The sequence below is a fragment of the Neovison vison genome, chromosome 2 (genome assembly GCF_020171115.1).
Source record: "Neovison vison isolate M4711 chromosome 2, ASM_NN_V1, whole genome shotgun sequence".
Taxonomy (NCBI): domain Eukaryota; kingdom Metazoa; phylum Chordata; class Mammalia; order Carnivora; family Mustelidae; genus Neogale; species Neogale vison.
In genome coordinates this window covers 13,695,293-13,717,880 of record NC_058092.1, presented here as the reverse complement: position 1 = coordinate 13,717,880, position 22,588 = coordinate 13,695,293, and the positions used below count along the sequence as shown (strand labels likewise).

Genomic DNA, 22,588 nt, shown 5'->3' with positions numbered 1-22,588 from the left:
AAAGGCAGACACTCAACCAACTGAGCCACCCAGGTGCCTCTAATGTGGTTATAATTAAACTTTTTTTTTTAAGGATAAGTTAATCGAGTAATTATTAAATGACTTACTTGAAATAATATAGTAACTAATTTGTTTTTATTTTAAGTCACTAAACAAATGGAACTTGTAATCTTTGGTATAGGGTTTACTTTTTTTGTGAGATTCTAAGAGTTTAAAAAGCTGTAGTCTGGCAGCATCTTGGTCCAGGTCCAGACTCTGCTCATTTTGTTGCCTTTTTCTCTCATACATGTGCATTCACAAGTATGTTCTGCCAATCTGAAGACTTGCATCCATCTCAGAGCTTGCTGTTTTATCTTGCCAGTAGAAACTGAACTGCTAAATTTGAGCTGCTGTTGTCCTGTTTTCTTTGCTGTGTCTTGTACATTCTTGAACAATTCTTTTTTTTTTTTTCTTTAAGATTTTATTTATTTGACAGACAGAGATCACAAGTAGGCAGAGATGCAGAGAGAGGAGGAAGCAGGCTCCCCTCAGAGCAGAGAGCCCAATGTGGGGCTCGATCCCAGGACCCTGGGATCATGACCCAAGCCAAAGGCAGAGGCTTTAACGCACTGAGCCACCAAGGTGTCCCATTTCTGAGCAATTCTTACTCATTTGGTCCCTACACAGCTTGCTTTATTCTTTGGATGTATGTGTGAACTTTTACGTGTGACTGTATTCTGAAGGACTTTTATTTATTTATTTTTAAAGAGATTTTATTTATTTATTTGACAGATAGAGATCCCAAATAGGCAGAGAGGCAGGCAGAGAGAGAGGGAGAAGCAGGCTCCCGGCTGAGCAGAGAGCCCCAGGCAGGGCTCGACCCTAGGACCCCGCGATCATGACCTGAATTGAAGGCAGAGGCTTTAACTCACTGAGCCACCCAGGTGCCCCTGAAGGACTTTTAATAGCTCATTCCTTTGAGTTATTTTTGGAATCATGGTCATTTATCAATCAAGACCCCATACTTAGATTGAAATTTTAATATTTTGAAAATAATCTAGTTATCTCCTGGGTATATGTTACACATGAAAATCAGTGTTTTAGGCATATGTACACCTGTGGTTTATTATACACAGTCTGTAAAGTAAAATGAATCGAGAACAGTTTATGAACTGTGAGAGTGAAGGCATTAATTGATGCCACAAATGTGTTCTTCATCTGTGTATGATTGTGCGTTAGTTGGGACTGCCAACCAGATTGTCATCAGGACTGTACTTAATTCCTTTTCATTTCGGTCCTCTCTCGAAGCAGCATATTCACTAGAGCGCCAGAGGCACACATACAGTAGGGAAGCCCCGCCACGTTAGTGCCCCCCTGAATATATGGGAGAATTCATGGGTCCAGTGTGGAAAGGGTAGAGTTGAGATTGAATTTTCCACTAGGAAAAATGGTCGGCGAGTTGAGAGGGTAAAGCAGTGCCAGACTTTCCGGGAAGCAAGAAAAAAAAAAGGACTGGGTCACTGCAACTGGACAACGCAGACTTTGTAGATGGAGGGGTCCCAGAAGATAGTGCCGGGAGGCAGGATGGGGTCATGTGTTGGAAAAGGCCACAGAGTGCCCTACTGAGAATAGCTAGGGCTGATTGCTTGAGAAATGCTAACTTCTCCTGTAGCGGGTTTTCAGGGCCATCCGTTGTAGTTTGGACTAGTTTGTTCCTTTCAACAGAGCGAGATTTCTCTTTCTGTGTTGGTGGTGTTACCAGATAGGCATTTCTGAACACTTTGCTAATGGTAGGATTGTTTCTAAGCAGTAGGCTCTTTGTTTACTTTGGTAGCAGGAGGAAACTGTTTTCAGCCGGTTCGTGATTGTGAACTAGCTCACATCTCATGTATTTTCCTTGGCCTTTTAGACTGCACATGGTCCGTCTGATGCTGTTGGAGAGACTTCTGCAAACCTTGCCCCAGTTACGAAATGTTGGAGGTGTCCGGGCCATCCCGTACATGCAGGTATCCCTCAGTTCACCTGGGTCTGTCCCACTGTGGTCGGACCACCGTTCAGCATGCTCACATCTCTCTTCTAGAGGCTCTATAAGGCTTTGTTTGGTGTTAGGTCATAGAATAATGGAATGCAATTTTGAACTGCAAGTTGTAGCCCTTAACGCTGTAGATGAAAAGGCGGAGGGTCAGAGAATTGAAAGAGACGCCTGCAGTCACCCAGCTAGTTATTGACAGAGCCAGGAGCAAATGTCTGCCCCCGAGATTCTTAGTGTGTAGTTGAGTCTTTATTAACACCGTGTTGGAATGTGGTCTGGTAGCTGTTCTCCCATTAGCTGCCTTCCCCTTAAGCGGAAAGTTCTTTAGTTTTGAGCACAGCCCTTCACCCTCTGTTAAGCCACTTTGGTTGGTTATAATGTAGTTTAGTCAGTTTGTTTTACAAACTCTTTGCAAAACATTTTTTGTGATGCCAAGGTTGGCATGTACCAAAATTGACTCTTCTGACTCTGGACACTTAAAGACCTTTGGATACCTTGGGATTTAGGATCTTTTCGTGGATTATATTTATGATTGATTGGGTAGTCAGGAAGATTGGGATTTCCTCTGAACCATGTGTGTTTGGAGTCCTCTTTAGGGTCCTGGCGCTCATGTTTTTCTCTCTCTGTTGACTTCCAGGTCATCCTGATGCTCACTACAGATCTGGATGGAGAAGATGAGAAAGACAAGGGGGCCCTGGACAACCTGCTGTCCCAGCTAATTGCTGAACTGGGCATGGACAAAAAGGTAAGATTGGAGCGTCCGGACATGTGAGAAACAGGGACTGAGGTCCTTCTCTTAGAGGAACTTCACTTAGTTTCAGGGATAATCACCCACTGAGGGCTCTAGTTCTGTTGATTGAACAAAAATGTTGGCAGTGCCTTCTTCGGCCCAGGCCTCCTATTGGATCTGGATGTAAATGAGAAACAGACTGAGTGCCTGCCCTCACGTACCTTTTGTAGTTCCCTAAGCTGAAAACAGTAAATTAGTTGTTTGTCTCTTAATACAGTCTCTTAAGCGTATTGGGCTCTAGGTAATCCGGATCTAGTCCTGCGGGCACCTGTTTTGACTCTAATTCCACGTGAGGAACAGTTATTGCTGATAGGCTGAGGGGAACCTTGTTGAGTGGATGCCTCAAGCTTAAAGTAAGTGCGGGCTTCTGGGCTTTGCGTCTGCCTACAGGACGTCTCCAAGAAGAATGAGCGCAGTGCCCTGAATGAAGTCCATCTGGTCGTAATGAGACTCCTGAGTGTCTTCATGTCCCGGACCAAATCCGGATCCAAGTCTTCCATCTGCGAGGTACTGTCGCTTTGAGCACGGGGGTGTGGGGAAAGGTAAGAGGATTGTCAGCTAGGACTGCGGGCAGAGGTGATAGTTAGAATAGGCTGTTGTCGCTGTAGAGGAGAAAGGAGTCTAAGCTGTCACTTCTTTAAGAGCAGAGCCACCACCTTTTCCAGAATCCCTTCCAAGCCCTGATCTTTGCCAGCCATCCCTCCATTGGAGGGGTTACAGGGTTGGAAGTTCCATTATTGAAAAGGGGGGACTGTTCTGCCAGCTGCAGGGTGGCTAAGAGTATTCCCCTACTGTGTGTTGCTATAAGGTATGGAAATAAAGCAGAGAGAAAGCAGTGTGTGTGTGGTGGAAAGGAGATTAACACAAAGCAGAGAAGGTAGAAATGGAGGCTGGACTGCATCCAATCTTAATGAGCTTATGAGCTGTGGGGTTTGCGGGGATTGGCAAGGCTCTCCTAATGGTTTTATTTACAGTGGCTTTTCTCCCACTTTTTTTATTCATGGGATCACTTACCCCATCTCCTTTAGAAGCTGGTTTGGTGGGGAGAGCCCCTGTCTGGAGGGTGGGGTTGCTAAAAAGTGCTTGGAGTAGAAAGTTTTCTCTCTCCTTGAAATGGGCTTCTTTTCTGGTTGCCCAGGGAAGAAGAGAACCTGCCCCTACCAGGGGAAGGTATCCAGTCCTTGACCCCCTTGGCCTCTAGCATGTGTGCGTGGGCGAGTAGAGCCAGGACCTGGGGTTGGTTGGTTCCTAACATGCCATTGTTGGAAAGAGATGGGGAGTGTTTGAATTAGTTGGGGGACTTCTAACTCAAGAGATGAGCTCCCTCCCCCAGCGGCCCACTCTGAGACTGTCACTGGTGGGTTTCCTACCCCTGCCCCCAGCGGTCTTAACAAGCCATTCTGCCTCCCTCCCTATTTCCCCCAGTCGTCTTCCCTCATCTCCAGCGCCACAGCAGCAGCCCTGCTGAGCTCCGGCGCTGTGGACTACTGCCTGCACGTGCTCAAATCCCTGCTGGAGTACTGGAAGAGCCAGCAGAACGACGACGAGCCCGTGGCCACCAGCCAGCTGCTGAAACCGCACACCACTTCATCCCCGCCCGACATGAGCCCATTCTTCCTCCGCCAGTATGTGAAGGTGAGGCCTTTCCCCGGACGAAGGACCGCTCCTGCCCTCCTCCAGAGCACTCTCCTCCTTGTGCTCTGCGAGGAGGGCTGAAGGAGCCAGGGCAAGGGGCTGCCGGAGGCTTTGATCTTGGTGCCGTTTAGTGAGTAACCACTTGTCCTGCCCTTCTGCTGGGGTTCGGACTCCTGACTGTAAAGCAGAGGAACTGAATGAAATCAGATAGACCTGTCCTTTCATGTTAACTTCCTTAGAAAAAGGGGAGCAGGGTAATGTCACAGGTGTGTGTGTGTGTGTCAGGAACTCCCCCTGCTGTCATCAGAGGCCGTTGAGGGAGCTAGTTTAGAAGACGGGCTTTCTGATCAGCTGAGTTTGGGAACAAACATTCCCGCTTACCAGCTGGGAAGCTCGGACAAGTTATGTGCAGCTTCCGTGTGCCTCGGTTTGCACACCTGGAAACCGAGGATTTGCTGTGTAGGGTCGTTGTGAGCACTGGCTGACCTGACGCAGGAAAGCCCAGCGCTGAGTGCGCCAGGGCCTGTCCACGTCCATCATCAGTGCCTTTTCTGCACGTTTGTGTCTGGGCAGCGGCACGAGTGCCCCTCGCGGCACACTCCCAGCTGCTTTGCGACATGGATAGAACAGGCGTAAAATGTGAATCGCATCATGTTCTTCTCTTTTCTTAACCCTTTGCTGGTTTTCTAGAACTTTTAGGCCAAAAAGTTCTTTGAGTACCCCACCTATGAACTTAACTCTCTAGCTGTGTCACTACTGCCCCCGGCATGCAGCCCCCGTCCTGTGCCTTGGCCCAGATGCGGCATACTGCCTTCCTATTTCCTGTCCTGAGCTGCTCTCCCTCTGCATTGCTTGCTTCCCCTCTGAGTTAATTCCTAGTCTTGCAAGACCTGGCTCACACGCTGGGTCCTGGGAAAAACCTCCCCAACGTGCACTTCCTGCTAGCAGGTCAGATCAAGATGGTCTTGCCCTCGGTCCCCAGAGTCCCCTGTGCACACGTGGCGTCTTCCCCTTGTTTGCACCCCTAGTTGCTTGGCAAAGACCCGATGAGTAACTAGTGGTTGAATACGTGAGATACATTGTGCCCCAAATCCTTGTAGGCTCTTCCTGGGGGACCATGTGGCCTGCGGGATAGCTGCTGCTTCCACCGTCCTCACACCCCTCAGCTGCCCCTCCTCTGTGGGCTATGCATTAAGTGATCCTGGCTGCCTTGGTTGGGTGGTTGGTTTCTTTCTTTTTATAAGATTGATTTCTTTCAGAAGGAGTGAGCACATGCGTGTGCACACGCGTGCATGCGGGTGAGGGGAGGGCAGAGAGAGAGGGAGGATCTTCAAGCAGACGCCCTGCTGAACGCAGAGCCTGAGGTGGGGCTTTATTCCAGGACCCTCAGATCCTGACCTGACCTGAAATCCAGAGTTGGCCGTACAACTGACTGAGTCACCCAGTTTATTTAAAGTCTCTTGATATCCTAGAAGGTTTTGGTACTAGGGAATAGAGTGCATCTCTCACAGGAAGTCAGAAATCCTTCACGGCCACTGTTTTTCCCATTAGAAGTTTAATTTTTGTGTAAGCAAAGTACAGTCAGCCCAGGGGCAAAACTCAGAGTGTAATTTTGGGACTTTTGAGGCAAGTGGGGTCTGTGTCCTGGAGCCTGGGGCCTTGCTGGGTTTAAACCAAGCTGTCAGGCAGTGATGGCTCCAGCTTTGAAAGATGCTGTTTACAGCTCTGGTGTAAGCTGTGCCTAATGAGCAGTAAGCCCGCCCTTTTCCTGACCATGGTCGTGGACGCCTGTCCATCATAGGTTCTTACACAGATGTTCTTCCCCCAGGGTCATGCTGCTGATGTGTTTGAGGCCTATACGCAGCTTCTGACAGAGATGGTCCTGAGGCTTCCTTACCAAATCAAGAAGATTGCTGACACGAACGCCCGCATCCCACCTCCTGTCTTTGATCATTCGTGGTTTTACTTTCTCTCAGAGGTAAGTGAAGCCCAGGCAGTGCGCCAGTCACGGAGAGGACATTGCTGTGACTGCCTTTTTTTTCCTTTTCTTTTTCTTTTATTTAAGATTTTATTTATTTGAGAGCGCATGTGGATGCAAGCACGGGGGCGGGGGTGAGGAGGAGAGGGAGAAACGGGCTCCCTGCTGAGCAAGGAGCCCAGTGTGGGGCTCGATCCCAGGACCCCGGGATTATGTCCTGAGCCAAAGGCAGACACTTAACCAACTCAGGCACCCTGGCTCTGATGGCCTTTATGGCCCCCTTCTGTCCTCACTGTCAGGAAGCGTTTCCCCTAGCCGCGCCGCTCACGCCAGGTCGGTCTTGCGCCGGGTGAGCTGTGTGGTGAAGCTGCGGAAGATGGCTGTCAGGACAAGCCACGGCTTTAGTTTCTGATTCTGTATGTTTGACTGTTCTGTGTATGATGGTAAGGGATGAGTTTTTAATAATTTGGATCCTGTCTGGAAAACAGAAAATGTGCTAGTTGAATTACAAAGAGATTTTAACGTAGGGAGTTGGCTGAACGGCCACTAAGGAACCGAAAAGAAAAACAGGGAATGTTGAGGTAACGTTCTAGCTGCAGGCAGCAGCCACCCCAGACCTGTGTCTGAAGAGGATTCGGTATGGTGGACCTGAGGAGGGGGTGCTGCTTCTGATACCCCAGGAACTCTGAGGGGATGTCATGCGGTTGATTCTGGGAGTGTGGAAAAAAGCCGATGATTAAAGCCAACTATAGTTGGTTTGTCCTTGAATACCGGAGAGCTGATGGAGGCTGCCAGAACGAAGGGCTGCTGTCAGGGTAGCAGGCAGACAAGAAGGAGCCAGTGTTTTTTCCTCGGGCCCTCTGGTATCCCTTTTTGTTCCCTCTTGCAGGACGTGACGGGGAGCCAGCTGGCAGAGAAGCAGTGTAGTTCGTGCACTTTTGGGCCGGCCATCGCAGAGCAGTGTGTAGCCGGGGTAGTGGGGGGAGGTTGGAGGCAGCCGAGGGACGGTAGCTCACAGTTCGCTGCCATCACGTTATCACAGCGAGCTTAAGATTTACTCTGGGAAGACTGACATGTTAGCAAGCCCCCAATGACCATTTTGGGTTGTATAGATGGAACAACAACCTAATCTTTTCCCCACTTCTTTGACCTGAAAGATTTTAAAGATGTTTTCTTGACCATTTCATTCTGGGTGGGCTGGAGTGGAGGTCAGCTTCCTTGTAGATTCCAAAGGACTTCCAGGAGGGGAGTGGGAATATTGCTATTTTCCCCTCTTTGACAGTTTTCTTTTTCCTGTCCACTCTGTGAGAAGTACTGAATTCACTAGAGTCTAGCTTGGCTATGAGGGAATAGCTTGGTGTGTGTTTCTTACAAAAGTTCAAGAAGGGGCGCCTGGGTGGCTCAGTGGGTTAAGCCGCTGCCTTCGGCTCAGGTCATGATCTCAGGGTCCTGGGATCGAGGCCCGCATCGGGCTCTCTGCTCAGCAGGGAGCCTGCTTCCTCCTCTCTCTCTGCCTGCCTCTCTGCCTGCTTGTGATCTCGCTCTGTCAAATAAATAAATAAAATCTTTAAAAAAAAAAAAAAAAAAAGTTCAAGAAGACCCAGAGCACTGCTGTTGACACAGTTCCTGAATCACTGACTCTCTGTGTTGCCTTTCCTCTCAAGTACCTGATGATCCAGCAAACTCCATTTGTGCGCCGTCAAGTCCGCAAACTTCTGCTCTTCATCTGTGGGTCAAAGGAGAAGTACCGCCAGCTCCGGGATTTGCACACGCTGGACTCCCACGTGCGTGGGATCAAGAAGCTGCTGGAGGAACAGGGGATATTCCTCCGGGCAAGTGTGGTTACAGCCAGCTCAGGCTCTGCCTTGCAGTATGACACACTCATCAGCCTGGTACGAGTGGCGAGGGGGACGGTGGGGCAGGGAGCCTCATGTGATGCGGCTCAGGGAGGTAGGCAGTCGGCTGGAGGAGTACAGGGCTTGTGTATATTCAGAGAACGTCACGGCCGCAGTCGAGCTCAGAGTGGGTCCATAATGCTGCATATTAAGTGTAGTTGGCTTCAGGGTCTGTGATTTCCCCCTCACCATTCCCTCTCCCACCTGGTAGTGGTACCTCCATTATGAGGAGGAGTGGTTTGGGCTTCTTACCTTGTGTCATTGGCTCATATGGGCAAGACTGACCTGGAATTTGCCAACCTCTGATTTTTGCCTTTGAATACTAAAGAAATGATGGGTCTGAAGGTAAATTGTTCAGACTTCGAGGAAGCAAACAGTATATTGCATGGTCGCTCTAGGTGAGAGTGTCTTCAGTATTCTCCTAAACTAGTGTCCTTACTATTGTGCTTTCACAAGAAAAAAGTAAACTGGGAGGGGAGGAAGGAAAGGAAAGAAAAAAGTAAACTGGATTGTCGTTTTCCGTCGTGGCCTATCTTTACTGCCGCTTTACTGAGTGGTGTGATGTGCCCTTGCAAACAAAGGACATTTGTGTGGTAGGAGCTGAATAGAGGAGGCTCAGTAAAAGGGACAGTGTGTGGGCCTTGGTCCCAGGTTCCCCGGGGCACTGGATCAGCAGCCTCGCACAGACCCTTCAAGGCAGCAGGTGTGGTAGGTGCAGGCTGCTTGGTGGCTCTACTCAGTTGTGGAGGTCGGTTTCCATTTCAGATGGAGCACCTGAAGGCTTGTGCCGAGATTGCTGCCCAGCGAACCATCAACTGGCAGAAATTCTGCATCAAAGACGACTGTAAGCAGTGCAGCGACTTTTGGTGGCTGTTGTTCATTCATTCATCTCTTTGAGAACTGTTTACTGAGGACTGCCCTGTGCCAAGCACTGAACTGGAGACCAGAGATGAGGCTATGAGCGAGACACTAAGAACTAAGACCTCTCAAGTTCTTAAGATAAAACTCTTGTTCAACTGAGAAGACAAGACAGAACTTCAGAGTGATAAGGGTCATAGATAAAATGTGGGGTGCTATGGGGGTATAGTAGGAGTCGCTGACCTCCAGATTGTGGAGCGAAAGCTAAAGAGGAACCTGTGGAATCCAGAGAATCCTCTTAGTTGAAGAAGTGGAGGCTGGGAGTCGATGCTTAGGTAGCTGTTAGGACGTTTACCAGCTCATTTCTGCAGAGGGCGGGAGTTCTGGGCAACATCTGGCAGAGAGGACTCGGAGTACAAGCTGGTGGGGAGGGGAGCAGTCCTGTCCGCGGGCAGACACAGCTCCTGCGACTTGTCCGTCCAGTGCATTTGTGTCTGAGCTGAAGCCCCATCTCCTCTGCCTGCAGCCGTCCTGTACTTCCTCCTCCAAGTCAGCTTCCTGGTGGACGAGGGGGTGTCCCCGGTGCTGCTGCAGCTGCTTTCCTGTGCCCTATGTGGCAGCAAAGTCCTCGCCGCCCTGGCGGCCTCGGCCGGCTCCTCGAGTGCCTCCTCCTCTGCGGCGCCTGTGGCTGCCAGCTCCGGACAGGCCACGACACAGTCCAAGTCCTCCACAAAGAAGAGCAAGAAAGAAGAAAAGGAAAAAGAGAAAGAGGGTAAGCATCACTCTCTTGTCTTGGTGACCTGGGCGAGGTGTTCTGATTTCTCTTGGATCACATGGCTTATGCTCCTCTTTAGAAAGGGCTTTTTTTTTTAGTTTTTAGTTTTTTTTTTTTTTTTGGCAGACAGATCACAAATAGGCAGAGAGGCAGGCAGAGAGAGAGGGGGAAGCAGGCTCCCCGCAGAGCAGAGAGCCCGATGCGGGGCTCCACCCCAGGACCCCGAGATCATGACCTGAGCTAAAGGCAGAGGCTTTAACCCATTGAGCCCCCCAGGCGCCTCCAGAAAGGGCTTTTATTCCGATTTACTAGGACCTATAATTCTCATGCTCTCCAGTGTCTAGTTTTCGTGTCCTTGTCAGTTACACCTTGAACATGTGGCTTCCCATCCCAAGGAATGGTTAAAGTATACTAAATGGTTTTAGTAAGCCAAGTTTGTTTTCCTGTGAAATAATAAATGACACTGGCTGCGTGGAGAGGTTGTCAGTGTCAAATGATGCTTGCAGACATGCCTTGTGAACTCTTAAATGCTCTGCATATGAAGTTGTTTTAGCTGATTCCTTATTATCAGAAAGACAAAAGCCTCTTCTGCTTCACTGCTTTTCATGGTCCTTGGAGGCCTAGGACGGGTGATCGGGGTGGAGAGCAGCAGAGGTGGCTTACCTTTTCCCAGTTAATTATTCAGCTAGCTGTTTTGGGTAGCAAACCTTTGAAAGGAAATGCCTCCTCCAGGGTAGCTGTGCGTGTGCTCGGTGCCCCTCCAGGGTGGCTGTGCACGTGCTCAGTGTCAGGCCTGTGTCGGCACTTTTCTCTATGCTTTTTGGGTAGCGTTATTGTCACATGTCTCATATGGGGCTGGCCTTGGTTTTCCAATACACCAGTAAAAGTTGTTTTCAAATTAGAACCATTTAGTTGAAGAAACTTAAACTTTCAACTCTTAGATTCCCTCCCTCTCCATCTGATAGCACTGGCTCTAAGACCCTAGAGCCTGCTTCCTGCTCTCCAGTCCTCAGGTCTTCCATGATCTTGCAGGTGAGAGCGCGGGCAGCCAGGAGGACCAGCTGTGCACAGCTCTGGTGAACCAGCTGAACAAATTTGCAGATAAGGAGACCTTGGTTCAGTTCCTGCGTTGCTTCTTGTTAGAGTCCAATTCTTCCTCGGTGCGCTGGCAGGCCCACTGTCTGACCCTGCACATCTACAGGTAGGGTCCTGGGCTAAGTTTTGATGGTCTGCATGGGTCCAGGAGATGAGCAGTTGATGTAGTTCTGTCTTGTGTTGTGTTACACACTCACAGTCACGGTGCCCGTATTTACATCAGCCTGGATCCCCTTGACTTACAGATGTCTTCATCTGGTTATCTGCTTTTAGCCATTAAACTGACATCATAAGCAAGACATGATCACTTATTCCCTGAGAGGGCTATGTTTAGAAGTTTGTAAGGTGACCAGGCTTGACTCTTTAGGCCACCTTCTAGAGACAGGAAAGGAACTGAGCTACACCTGTTAGGATCTGCTGTCGAAAGAGTGCAAAATGATTCGAACTTAAATGCTCGCTGTGGGGACGTAGGCCTATCTACAGAAGCAATACCTGGGCCTTGTTGATAAATAAAAGGAACCTCAGGGTTTTCTTCTTGGTAACATGAACTGTCCTTTATCTACAGAAACTCTAGCAAATCTCAACAGGAACTCCTGCTAGATCTGATGTGGTCCATATGGCCAGAACTCCCAGCCTACGGTCGTAAGGCTGCCCAGTTTGTGGACCTGCTAGGCTATTTCTCCTTGAAAACCCCACAAACAGAGAAGAAGGTAACAGCTGATATGTGGTTAGAGGGGCTAACTTTGCGTATTTGACCTTTTTCTCGCTTGAGTTAAGGACATTGTGACCAACCTGCATAGGGGGTACCCATGTGAAATCTCTTGAGATGGATCTTAAGCACAGCCACCAACTGTCCCACACAGATGACACATGCAACTAAGTACAGGCTGAATTTGCCTTAGCCAGCAGGAGATCAGGTGGGGAGGATAATACAGCCCATTACAATTGCTTTTGGAAAGAAGGTGTCCCCCTGGTTTTCCTGGCAGCCCTGATGACATCCCTAGAAATGTCTTTGCAACAGGATAACCATTTCATTACTTCTGCATGGGAATAAAAATGACCTTCATCCACAGGGTCTGAAAAGATGGCTGTTGCGCAAAGATTGTGGAAACTTGGAGGAGTTAGGCCCAGCTTTGTATGACTCTGGTGGGGTGGTCTTGGGCAGTATCAGCGAGACAGTAGAAGACCAAAGTCTTTCCCAGTAAGACTTTTCCTTGGGTTTTAATGTGGTCTTGATTGATTTCTGTTTCAGTTGAAGGAATATTCACAGAAGGCTGTGGAGATTCTGCGGACCCAGAACCATATTCTTACCAACCATCCCAACTCCAACATTTACAAGTGAGCTTGTTCCGCTTTGTCCCTATTTGAAGCTCCATTAACAGTCCCAGTTGCTCTCTCCACATCAGTTTTCTCTTACCCGAGAATCGATATACCTCTCTCTGCTTGGTCTTTGACTCACCCCCCTCATAGCTGGGGCTTTGCACACACAGGGTACTCAGAATATAACTGCTGATCTAGGTTTTGGTATGCGGTCATTTGAGAATGCCTCTGATTTTCGAGTGTCTAAGTTAGGTAAGATAGGTTTAAAGAAAATGGCTGTATTAAAAAAAAAACTTATTTCCCTGGTTTAATGGTGACTCTTTTTTTTTTCCCCTCTAAAGTTCATTGAGGCATCATTTATGTACCACAAAATTCACCTATTTTAAGTATACAATTCAAAGATTTTTAGTAAATTTAATTATAAAATTTCTTGGAGTCAGATTTTAATATTGCTTTTTAGGATTCCTCTGGCCTTAGAACAGCTCAGAAATAGGAAACATCAAGGGTTGATTGGTTGAAATTCTCTTCCTGTAACTTCAAGGCCCTACTGGGATTTCTTTCTTTTCCCTGTGTTCTTACTAGGGTGGGGCTCGCTTTAGGGAATGTTGAGCTGTGGCTCATTTGCGGCTTCTTCGTGAAGCTCAGTGCTTTCTAAGACGAAGATTTCCTTATGCTGAGACTGGTTTCTTCTTTAGCACCTTGTCTGGCTTAGTGGAATTTGATGGCTATTACCTGGAGAGTGATCCCTGCCTGGTGTGTAATAATCCAGAGGTGCCGTTTTGTGTAAGTGCCGTCTTTCCCCTGGGTGATCGTGAGGCTTGGAGGGCCCGTGGGTTTCTTGTTTGCAGAGGTTGAGTGTAGCTGCATAGGTATTCAGCCACCAGTGGTATGAATGCTTACCTGCCACACTTACCACCTTGAATAGAAACTTCATCCGTGGATGAAGAGTGGGCTGCAGTGATCAGTTTTGAAGGAGGCAGGATGAACCCGTGGCCTTGAACTGATACAGTGTTTTGTGTGTTACTCCCATGTCTAGTATATCAAGCTGTCTTCTGTTAAAGTGGACACACGGTACACCACCACCCAGCAGGTCGTGAAGCTCATCGGCAGCCACACCATCAGCAAAGTGACAGTGAAGATTGGAGATCTGAAACGGACAAAGATGGTGCGGACCATCAATCTCTATTACAACAACCGAACCGTGCAGGCCATCGTCGAGCTGAAAAACAAGTACGGGCTCTTCAGACTTGGGGAGGGGCAGCTTGTCAGGCTTAACACCAGTTGTTGGCTTTGATGGCTGTACTCGGGTGAAGCAGCATGTCCCTAGAGAGAGGCCTGGTATGTCTGCTTACCCACTGGAGTCCTGACAAGGGACAGAAGTGAGCTTGTGGAAACTTGTAGGAGTTAGGCTCAGCTTTGTATGACCCTGGTGGGGTCTTCTTGGGCAGTATCAGCGAGACAGTAGAAGACCAAAGTCTTTTCCAGTAAGACTTTTCCTTGGGCTTTAATGCGGTCTTGATTGATTTCTGTTTCAGTTGAAGGAATATTCACAGAAGGCTGTTCCTAAGGGTGTTCACAGAACACAGTTCCTAAGGGTGTTGACAAAGGTTCTTTTAAAATCCTGTCCAGTGGAGCCTGTGGCGTCTAAGGAAGCAATTCAGCAGCCTGTCTCAGGAGGGGAAGCTGAGTGGTGACTTCAAGCTTTTCCTTACCTATGTTAATTAGGGCAGTTCTAGTTTTATGTAACACCTGTGTTGGGAAGTAGTTGTTATTTCTTGGGTTAAGATGCTGTTTGCTCCCAGCGTAGGCAGTATCAGGAAGCTTCTCTGGCACACAGTCCTTCCATTTCTGCATGGCATGTTTCCTCTGTATCTGCCAGTGTTGGATCTTTCTAGCTCATGTTTCCCAGTGCCTTTATGGGGGGCACACTGTATGTGGGCCAGCGAAGGCGCCAGCATGGGGTAGAGTGTTGACTTCTGGAGACAGTGCTCTTGTTGACATCTCAGGTGTTGCTGTCAGCTAGAGGATGTGGGGAGGTGCTGCTTGAATAGTAAGGTGCTGTTCTGCATGGAACGGAAGTATTGGTATTATTCCGAGAGGCAGAATGTAGCTAGAGTTCACCACATCAGCAAACGGAATTCTTCCTGCTGGAAGCTTTTTTCCTTTGCAGAGCAGTTCACATTGGTGATCCGCAGGTAGAAGCTGTCCATTGGGATAACCCATTCCCTTTTGGAGGAGAAGGAAGATCTAATTTTCTGTTGTGTAGAGTCAGGCCAGCAGCTGGTAAAACTGACTCTGCGCCCCTCATGTTTCTTGACATGGGAAAAACTATGCAGCCTTGGCTTCTTTAACTGTAAAGTGGAGATCAGCCCACTCAGGGTATTTTTTTAAGGATTAGCTTGAGTTTGGTGTATGTAAAGTGCTGAGAACAGACCTAGCACACAGTAAGTGGCCAATAAATGTTATTTGTAATTACTATAATTATTCTAAGTGATTACATGCCTTTTCTTCTTCTGCCTCTACGTGGCACATGGTACAAGGCACCTCTTAGGATTTTAAGTGTCTGGGTGGCATACTTTTAGAGTAATGTCTTCCCTTGATATAGACTTTCTTGTTTTTCTAGAATTTTTTTTTTTTAAAAGATTTTATTTATTTATGAGAGAGCGAGCACAGGCAGACAGAATGGCAGGCAGAGGCAGAGGGAGAAGCAGGCTCCCTGCCGAGCAAGGAGCCCGATGTGGGACTCGATCCCAGGGATCATGACCTGAGCCGAAGGCAGCTGCTTAACCAACTGAGCCACCCAGGCGTCCCTTGTTTTTCTAGAATTTGAAAAATTATCTTGTATAGTATTTTAAAGCATTTGTGTTATATCCTTTTTTATAGAGAATGTTTTTAAAATTAGGTTGCTATTACTTGCCAGATCTCCTTTTCTTAGAGGAATCATTTCACTGCCTTAGGAGAACGCATGAGGACAGTCTTGCTCTTTGTCTCCTCAGACTGCCCTCAGTGGGGGGACGTGCATGGCTCTCAGGCCCTTGCCCCTCTAGCTGCCACTGTTTCTTCTAGGCCGGCCCGCTGGCATAAGGCCAAGAAGGTTCAACTGACCCCTGGGCAGACAGAGGTGAAGATCGACCTGCCCCTGCCCATTGTGGCTTCCAACCTGATGATTGAGTTTGCGGACTTCTATGAGAACTACCAGGCCTCCACAGAGACCTTACAGTGCCCACGCTGCAGCGCCTCCGTCCCTGCCAACCCTGGGGTCTGTGGCAACTGCGGAGAGAATGTCTACCAGTGTCACAAGTGCAGGTGAGGGAGGGAGTGGCGCCCCGGCCAGGGCCGTGTACGTTCCTTGTATCTCCTGCAAGAGTCTCAGTGTGCGCAGTTTCAGTGTCTGCTGCCTTCATCATAATTAGAGGGTTATGGGTCTGTGGAGTCCAAGCCTGGAAGGTGGGGGCGAGAAGAATGGTGCACACGTCCATTCCATGGTGGTCCAGGAGTGGGGGGGTGTCCCTTGGATTAGATCCAGGTCTTCTTTACTTGTTACCTGGTTGCGTGAGTCACCCTTGCCTCTTGTCGTCCCGATACAGTTCCAGAGAATGTGTGTGGCACTCATAGTCCCCCTCCCCCACCCCAGCCTCTGCTGTCCCCTGACTCAAACACTTCGGTTTTTCAGGTCTATCAACTACGACGAAAAGGATCCCTTCCTCTGCAATGCCTGTGGATTCTGTAAATACGCTCGCTTCGACTTTATGCTCTATGCAAAGCCTTGCTGCGCAGTGGATCCCATTGAGAATGAAGAAGACCGGAAGAAGGTGAGGCTGGGTCCGACCTAGACTCAGGGCATTGGCTTTAATGGGAGCTTTGGGCAGCAGGGCTGGGGAGGGTAGTATGCTTTTCTTCTCTCCTGAGTCTTCCTCAGCTCAGCTCTCTCTTCAGGGCCCAGCTTTTGGGGGTGAGCAAATAATGGCAGAGGGTATATTGGAACATGTGCTTTGTGTAGCACTTCAGAGAAGTGTTGGTTGGGAATGAATTAGGATGTCTGCAGGGGCAAATGACTTTAGATTTGGAAATGCAGGAGTCAGATGAGTGCCTTGTATTGGTTCCGCAGATGTCTTTGTGTTACAGCTGTTGGCCTTTCCTCAGTGTCTGCTTATCCGGGGGCTGATTCTCAGTTTGCGTGGTGTGGTGGGACTGGGGATTAGGTGGCAGTCAAAAGTGGGGAGCTTTTTGGGGCATCTGGCTGGCTCAGTGGGTTAAAGCCTCTGCCTTTGGCTTAGGTCATGATCCCGGGGTCCTGGGATCGAGCTCCATGCCGGGCTCTCTCCTCAGTGGGGAGCCTGCTTCCTCCTCTCTCTCTCTACCTGCCTCTCTGCCTACTCTCTCTGTCAAATAAATAAAATCTTAAAAAAAAAAAAAAAAAAAGTGGGGCGCTTTTGGGATTGCTGCTAGAAGCAGCACATGGGAAGCAGGACAGCATTTAGCTGTGGAGTCAGAAGGACAAAAGTTCCAGTTCCGGTTGTGCTTTTTTGGTGTGTGACCGAGTGTCAGTGATTTCTCGAAGCATTGCATGCTTACGTTATATGCTGTTATACAGTATGTTATACAGTTATGTACGTTATACAGTTGTTACAAATAACATCAAACACCATGGATTATTGTGAGGAATAGAAATAATGGATGTGTGAAATACAGCGCCTGACCTGTGGGAAGTATTTCAGGAAATGGTTAGCAATTGGGATCACTCAAGGAGAAGCCTTCACATGTGTGCCACTGTCTTTTCCTGCCAGGCGGTTTCCAACATCAATACGCTTCTGGACAAAGCTGACCGAGTGTATCACCAGCTGATGGGACACCGGCCACAGCTGGAGAACCTGCTCTGCAAAGTAAACGAGGCAGCCCCTGAAAAACCACAGGTAACCCCAAGCTAGAGGGGCAGGTGGAAAGGACTCTGGGTCAGAAGCAGGGGACTCACAGCTTGCTCCTTGGATTGCAGGACGACTCGGGGACGGCTGGGGGCATCAGCTCCACTTCAGCCAGCGTGAATCGGTATATCCTGCAGCTGGCTCAGGAGTACTGTGGAGATTGCAAGAACTCTTTCGATGAGCTCTCCAAAATCATCCAGGTAGAGAAATGGGAGCTACTCTAGAGTGTTTTGTCAAGCATTCCCCATGCTGTTTTCAGAGCCGTCCTCTTGCCCCGCTCCAGCAGCTGGAGTCTCGGGTTTCCCCTTGTCCGACTGGCTGGAAAGGCAGGGTCTGGGTGGCTGCACCTTATAACTTCTCTCCCACTGTAGGTTCGGTGCTTGGCAAAGACTTGAGGGTACCAGATTGTTACACATGTGGTTTCCTTGACCCGTTCACCAACCCATCTTTTACTAGAGGGCTTACTAATTTTAAAAAACAGGGTGTTAGGGTTCTGTTCCCTCCTCTTTTTCTGATAAGCCATGTTTGTAGGCTGGAAGGGGATGGCACACCAATGCCAGTCAGTGAGGGTGGGCTGGGCAGCCAGTGGAGTGTTACCGACCTAATCTCCATGGGACAGGAAGCTGGCCGCAGACAAGCCGGGTCCTTGCCCCCAAGAATTGCCTTTGGTGCATGGGCTTGGATCTCTGATCTTTGTGTTTGTTATGAGAGAGCATTGCGTGGGAGTTAAGGACATGTGCCTGTGATCAGGGGCTGACTTCTGCCTCTGCCATTTGCCTTAGGCAAACCAGTACTCTTAAGCCTCAGCTTCCTGCTCTGTAAAATGATGATGAAGTATCCAATTGGTGGGGTCACCAGAAAAGTTAAATTAAATAACGCATATAAAGTGGTTTTTCAGACCAAAGCTGATTTCCAGTTCACTTTCTCTTCTTCCTTCTTTTAATTGCTGATTTGTTTTTCTTTTATCCTTTTTTTTTTTTTAAATCGTTAGAAAGTCTTTGCTTCACGCAAAGAGTTGTTGGAATATGACCTGCAGCAGAGGGAAGCGGCCACCAAGTCGTCCCGAACCTCTGTGCAGCCCACCTTCACTGCCAGCCAGTACCGCGCCTTATCTGTCCTGGGCTGTGGCCACACATCCTCCACCAAGTGCTATGGCTGCGCCTCGGCCGTCACAGAACATTGTATCACGCTGCTCCGAGCCCTGGCCACCAATCCGGCCCTGAGGCACATCCTCGTCTCCCAGGGCCTCATCCGGGAGCTTTTTGATTACAATCTTCGCCGAGGCTCTGCGGCCATGCGGGAGGAGGTCCGCCAGCTCATGTGCCTGCTAACTCGGTCAGAGCCTGCATCAGGATTGTGGGCCCAGTAACCCCTGCTAGCTCGGGGGTGGGTGGTTGCAGGGACCTTAGGAGCTTAGGGGCAGTTTGTCATGAGGGAAGGAGAGGGAGAGATGCCCCAGGTCTGGGTGAGTGAACTCTGTGAGCATTTGGGACCAGGTTTCCTTGTAAATAGAGTAGTTGGCTTGTACTTTGTTGGTTCCAGTGAGGTTCCCTGAACAGTCTCTGGGCTCTGGTGAGAGAGGAGACGGGAGTGATCAGGCACTTGGACTCCAGATTCACATGGAAGAGGCCAGTGGAACAGCGGAGCCTAGAGATGAAGCTTAGGCTCGGTGTCTGATCCTCTGTGCCCTGGACAGCTTAGCTAACTTCTCTGAGCTGAGATTTTCCTTGACTGAAAAATACTGATGGTCGTAAATGCCTTAAAGGCTTGTGGTGAGGGTGGAATGGAGTAAGTCCTGTGGCAGTGACTTATTATGTGCAGTGCAGTCACCAGAGCTGGATTTACAGAGTGTGTGGCATAAGTTCTGGAACACATTAGGTGATGGGTAACCATTTCTTGCTGTCTTAGTCACTCACACAGCGGGGCTTTTTTGAGCATCTGCTGAATGCCAGGCGCTGTTCTGGACTTGGAGTGCGCAGTGGTAAATGGAGGGGAGTCCCTGCTTCCTGGAGCCTGCAGTCCAGCTGGGGAGAACTGCAGAAGCACACTTGCACAGTCTGGTGTCTGTCAGGAGATCGGCTTGTGAAGAGAGGCTCAGTTGGGGTGGCGCCCCTGACCACAGCGGGGATTGCTTCTGGGAGAAGAGGGTCAGGGAAGACCTCTGAGGGGTGATGCTTGAGGAGGCATGTGTGCAGTTGGGGACAAGCCAGGCAGATGTCTCAGCTGTGGCTGTGCACATAGGGCACATCAGGTGCAAAAGCAAGAGGCAGGGCTCTGCCAGGGACAGAGCAGGAGCTGCCAGAGGCTCATGTAAGTGGAGTGAAGGCCCCACATGGGAAATGGGCAGGAGAACCAGGAGTCGCTGGGGGCCAGGTCCTGGGCGATCTAGGCCATTGTAAGGACTTGGGATTTTACTCAAAATGGGGTAGGAAGGAAGAGAGTGATCTGGTACAGTTGACATTGTCAGGACCAATATAGATGTTGTTATAGTGGAGTGTCGGTGGAAGTGTGGATATCTTGTGGGAGATAAATTGGAGGCAGATGGAGAAGATGAGGAAAGTGTTGTGACCCATCCTGGTGGGACACTGTCAGATGCAGAGGCTGGAGGATTCGGTGTACCAGGCAGCACCTGGGGGCTCTGCAGCCTGGGCTGTGCACAGGGAGGAGCTCTCCTGGATGCTGGTGCTGCTCTCCCCTCAGTGACAGCTGCGGGAAAGGCGGCTGTGATGGGCACTTTGTTACAGACCCATGTTTTGTGGGGCCAGTCTTGTGGTCAGGCTCCTGGGGAGGCCAGGTAACCCTGGGCATTGAATGCCTTTTCTCTTTGCTCCTTCAGGTGGGAAGGAGGGACACAGCCAGTGGTAGATAACAGGACTCCTATTTCTTTGCTTCTCTAGAGACAATCCAGAAGCCACCCAGCAAATGAACGACTTGATTATTGGCAAAGTCTCCACTGCCTTGAAGGGCCACTGGGCCAATCCTGATCTGGTGAGCAGGACAACGGCCCTTTGACTCTTTCCTCTTTCTCTTTCTGCATTCCCTTGATTTCTTTCCAGGAGTCTCCCTGGGGTGTTTGGGGAGGGAAGGAGCAGCAGTCTGCAGAGTTCTCACCTTAGCATGACTGTCCCAGGTCAGAGCCAGCCCCAGACGGAGAGGAGGAATGGCTGGTTGGCCAGATGGAGGACAGGGGTCTCCACTTCTCCTTTCTCTTTTTCTTCATAAGATTTTTTTTTTTTTTTAAAGATCTATATATTTGAGAGAGACAGGGAGAGAGAGATCACAAGCGGGGAGGGTAGGTAGAAGGAGAAGCAGACTCCCCAGTGAGCAGGGATTCTGATGTGAGACTTGATCTCAAGACCCTGGGATCATGACCTGAGCCGAAGGCAGACACTTAACTGACTGAGCCACCCAGACACCCAATTCCTTTCTCCTTCTGACGGTGCCACCGGGTACCAGACATCTTGAATCCGAGTCCCCTGAGCAGAGCCTGGACATAAGCCCCAGTCCCGAGTCTCACCTGCAGACCTTCCTCTTCTCATGTATTCTTCCCTTGGCCTTCTAGGCAAGCAGCCTTCAATATGAAATGCTGTTGCTGACAGATTCCATCTCGAAGGAGGACAGCTGCTGGGAACTCCGCTTACGCTGTGGTAGGCTTGGGCCACTGCTGGTTAGGGGCTTTTCAGAGAGGGATGGGGGCTTTGGGTACAGTCTTAGCTACAGAGGTGGCGGGGTGGGACAGCTGCCACGTACAGCCTTGCTGGAGCCAGGTGCAGGGTGCTCTGTGACCGCAACTCGGCCTGTCCTTCCCATTCCTAGCTCTCAGCCTTTTCCTCATGGCCGTGAACATAAAGACTCCCGTGGTTGTGGAGAACATTACCCTAATGTGCCTGCGGATATTGCAGAAGCTGATTAAACCACCTGCTCCAACCAGCAAGAAGAACAAGGTATTGGGCAGGGGATCACAGAGAGCAGGGCAGGACGGTAGCCCCCTCCCGCCCCGGCCAGCATCGTGTCCTGCCTCGTAAAGGTCTGCCTTACTCTGCACTCAGCCTGCCCATGGCAGGGCACCAGTGCTTCCTTTACCATAGTTCAGCAGACAGGAGTTGGAAGATTTTTTTTTTTTTAAGATTTTTTTTTTTTTAAAGATTTTATTTATTTATTTGACAGAGAGAGATCACAGGTAGACAGAGAGGCAGGCAGAGAGAGAGAGGGAAGCAGGCTCACTGCTGAGCAGAGAGCCCGATGCAGGACTCGATCCCAAGACCCCGGGATCATGACCTGAGCCGAAGGCAGCGGCTTAACCCACTGAGCCACCCAGGCACCCTTTTTTTTAAGATTTTATTTATTTGGCAGGCAGAGATCACAAGTAGGCAGAGGCATGCAGAGAGAAAGAAGGGGAAGCAGGCTCCCCACTGAGCAGAGAGCCCAATGTGGGGCTCGATCCCAGGACCCTGAGATCATGACCTGAGCTGAAGGCAGAGGCTTAACCCACTGAGCCACCCAGGCGCCCCTAGAAGGAAGATTTCTCGGAGGAAAGTCAGGAGTAAGACAGACGTGAAAATACGAGAGCCTAGAACAGGGTGGTTTTCTGGAGGACTATCTTTCCAGTTATGTTGGAGGACTCCTAGCTTCCAGAAAGCACGGTGTCCTTTTCTGTCCCCGTGTGTTTGCCTGTGTGGCATTGCGCAGTGGTGAAGGTCCTAGGCTCTGAAGTGGACGTCTTGATTTCACGTCTCAGCTCTTCCCGTTTAATCGCGTGTGACTTTGGGCAAGTTCTTAACTCAGGCTCCTCAGTTTGCCCAGGTCTGAAATGAGGACACAACACATTAAAGTGTTGTAGAGAATCAGTTATTTGATGCAGGTCCGTGCACTGAATGCTGGCTCACGTTAGTCCTCAATGAATGCTGGCTGTGGCTGCGTGCGGTCTGCTCTGCGTAGGACCTGCCCTCTCTGTGAGCTGCTTGGCTCTCTAGAAGATCCAGTTCTCTGCTTGGCTGGTATGAGCTCGTTGAATCCAGGGATGTCCGTTTAGGAGTATTTTTTATGTCCAGGGCAGACTGTAATACCTAGCAGATGATAGCTACTCAGTGAATCAGTAAGTGAATGAGAAAAGCCCAGTTTTTATTCTAAAATAACCATAACTGAGCCCCAGATTGATCTCCTTGCACCAGTTTGTGGAAAACCCTGGCCATAATTCTTCCTCTCGGCCATACCTGAGGCTCTCTGTCCCTTACCCCTCTGTGGTCCTTAGGCCGTTTGACTCCTCCGTTTCCTGATGGAATCCTTTGATAGAAACAGAGTCCTCATCG

General features: G+C 49.4%; 1 protein-coding gene across 5 annotated transcripts in view; it reads left to right on the top strand.

The window, feature by feature from the left end:
• The window catches only part of UBR4 (ubiquitin protein ligase E3 component n-recognin 4), a 138,178-nt gene that overhangs the window by 81,189 nt on the left and 34,401 nt on the right, over positions 1–22,588 (top strand). For all 5 annotated transcript variants that reach the window (XM_044237286.1, XM_044237285.1, XM_044237288.1 and 2 more), the window contains 21 exons: positions 1,889–1,985; positions 2,649–2,756; positions 3,192–3,308; positions 4,227–4,436; positions 6,265–6,414; positions 8,079–8,306; positions 9,075–9,153; positions 9,694–9,939; positions 10,975–11,143; positions 11,603–11,747; positions 12,290–12,375; positions 13,053–13,140; positions 13,394–13,587; positions 15,424–15,663; positions 16,031–16,169; positions 17,145–17,270; positions 17,351–17,479; positions 18,271–18,614; positions 20,177–20,267; positions 20,842–20,926; positions 21,096–21,223. In XM_044237286.1, the coding sequence (XP_044093221.1) occupies positions 1,889–1,985; positions 2,649–2,756; positions 3,192–3,308; positions 4,227–4,436; positions 6,265–6,414; positions 8,079–8,306; positions 9,075–9,153; positions 9,694–9,939; positions 10,975–11,143; positions 11,603–11,747; positions 12,290–12,375; positions 13,053–13,140; positions 13,394–13,587; positions 15,424–15,663; positions 16,031–16,169; positions 17,145–17,270; positions 17,351–17,479; positions 18,271–18,614; positions 20,177–20,267; positions 20,842–20,926; positions 21,096–21,223 (3,199 nt within the window). The remainder of the gene's footprint in view (positions 1–1,888; positions 1,986–2,648; positions 2,757–3,191; positions 3,309–4,226; positions 4,437–6,264; positions 6,415–8,078; positions 8,307–9,074; positions 9,154–9,693; positions 9,940–10,974; positions 11,144–11,602; positions 11,748–12,289; positions 12,376–13,052; positions 13,141–13,393; positions 13,588–15,423; positions 15,664–16,030; positions 16,170–17,144; positions 17,271–17,350; positions 17,480–18,270; positions 18,615–20,176; positions 20,268–20,841; positions 20,927–21,095; positions 21,224–22,588) is intronic.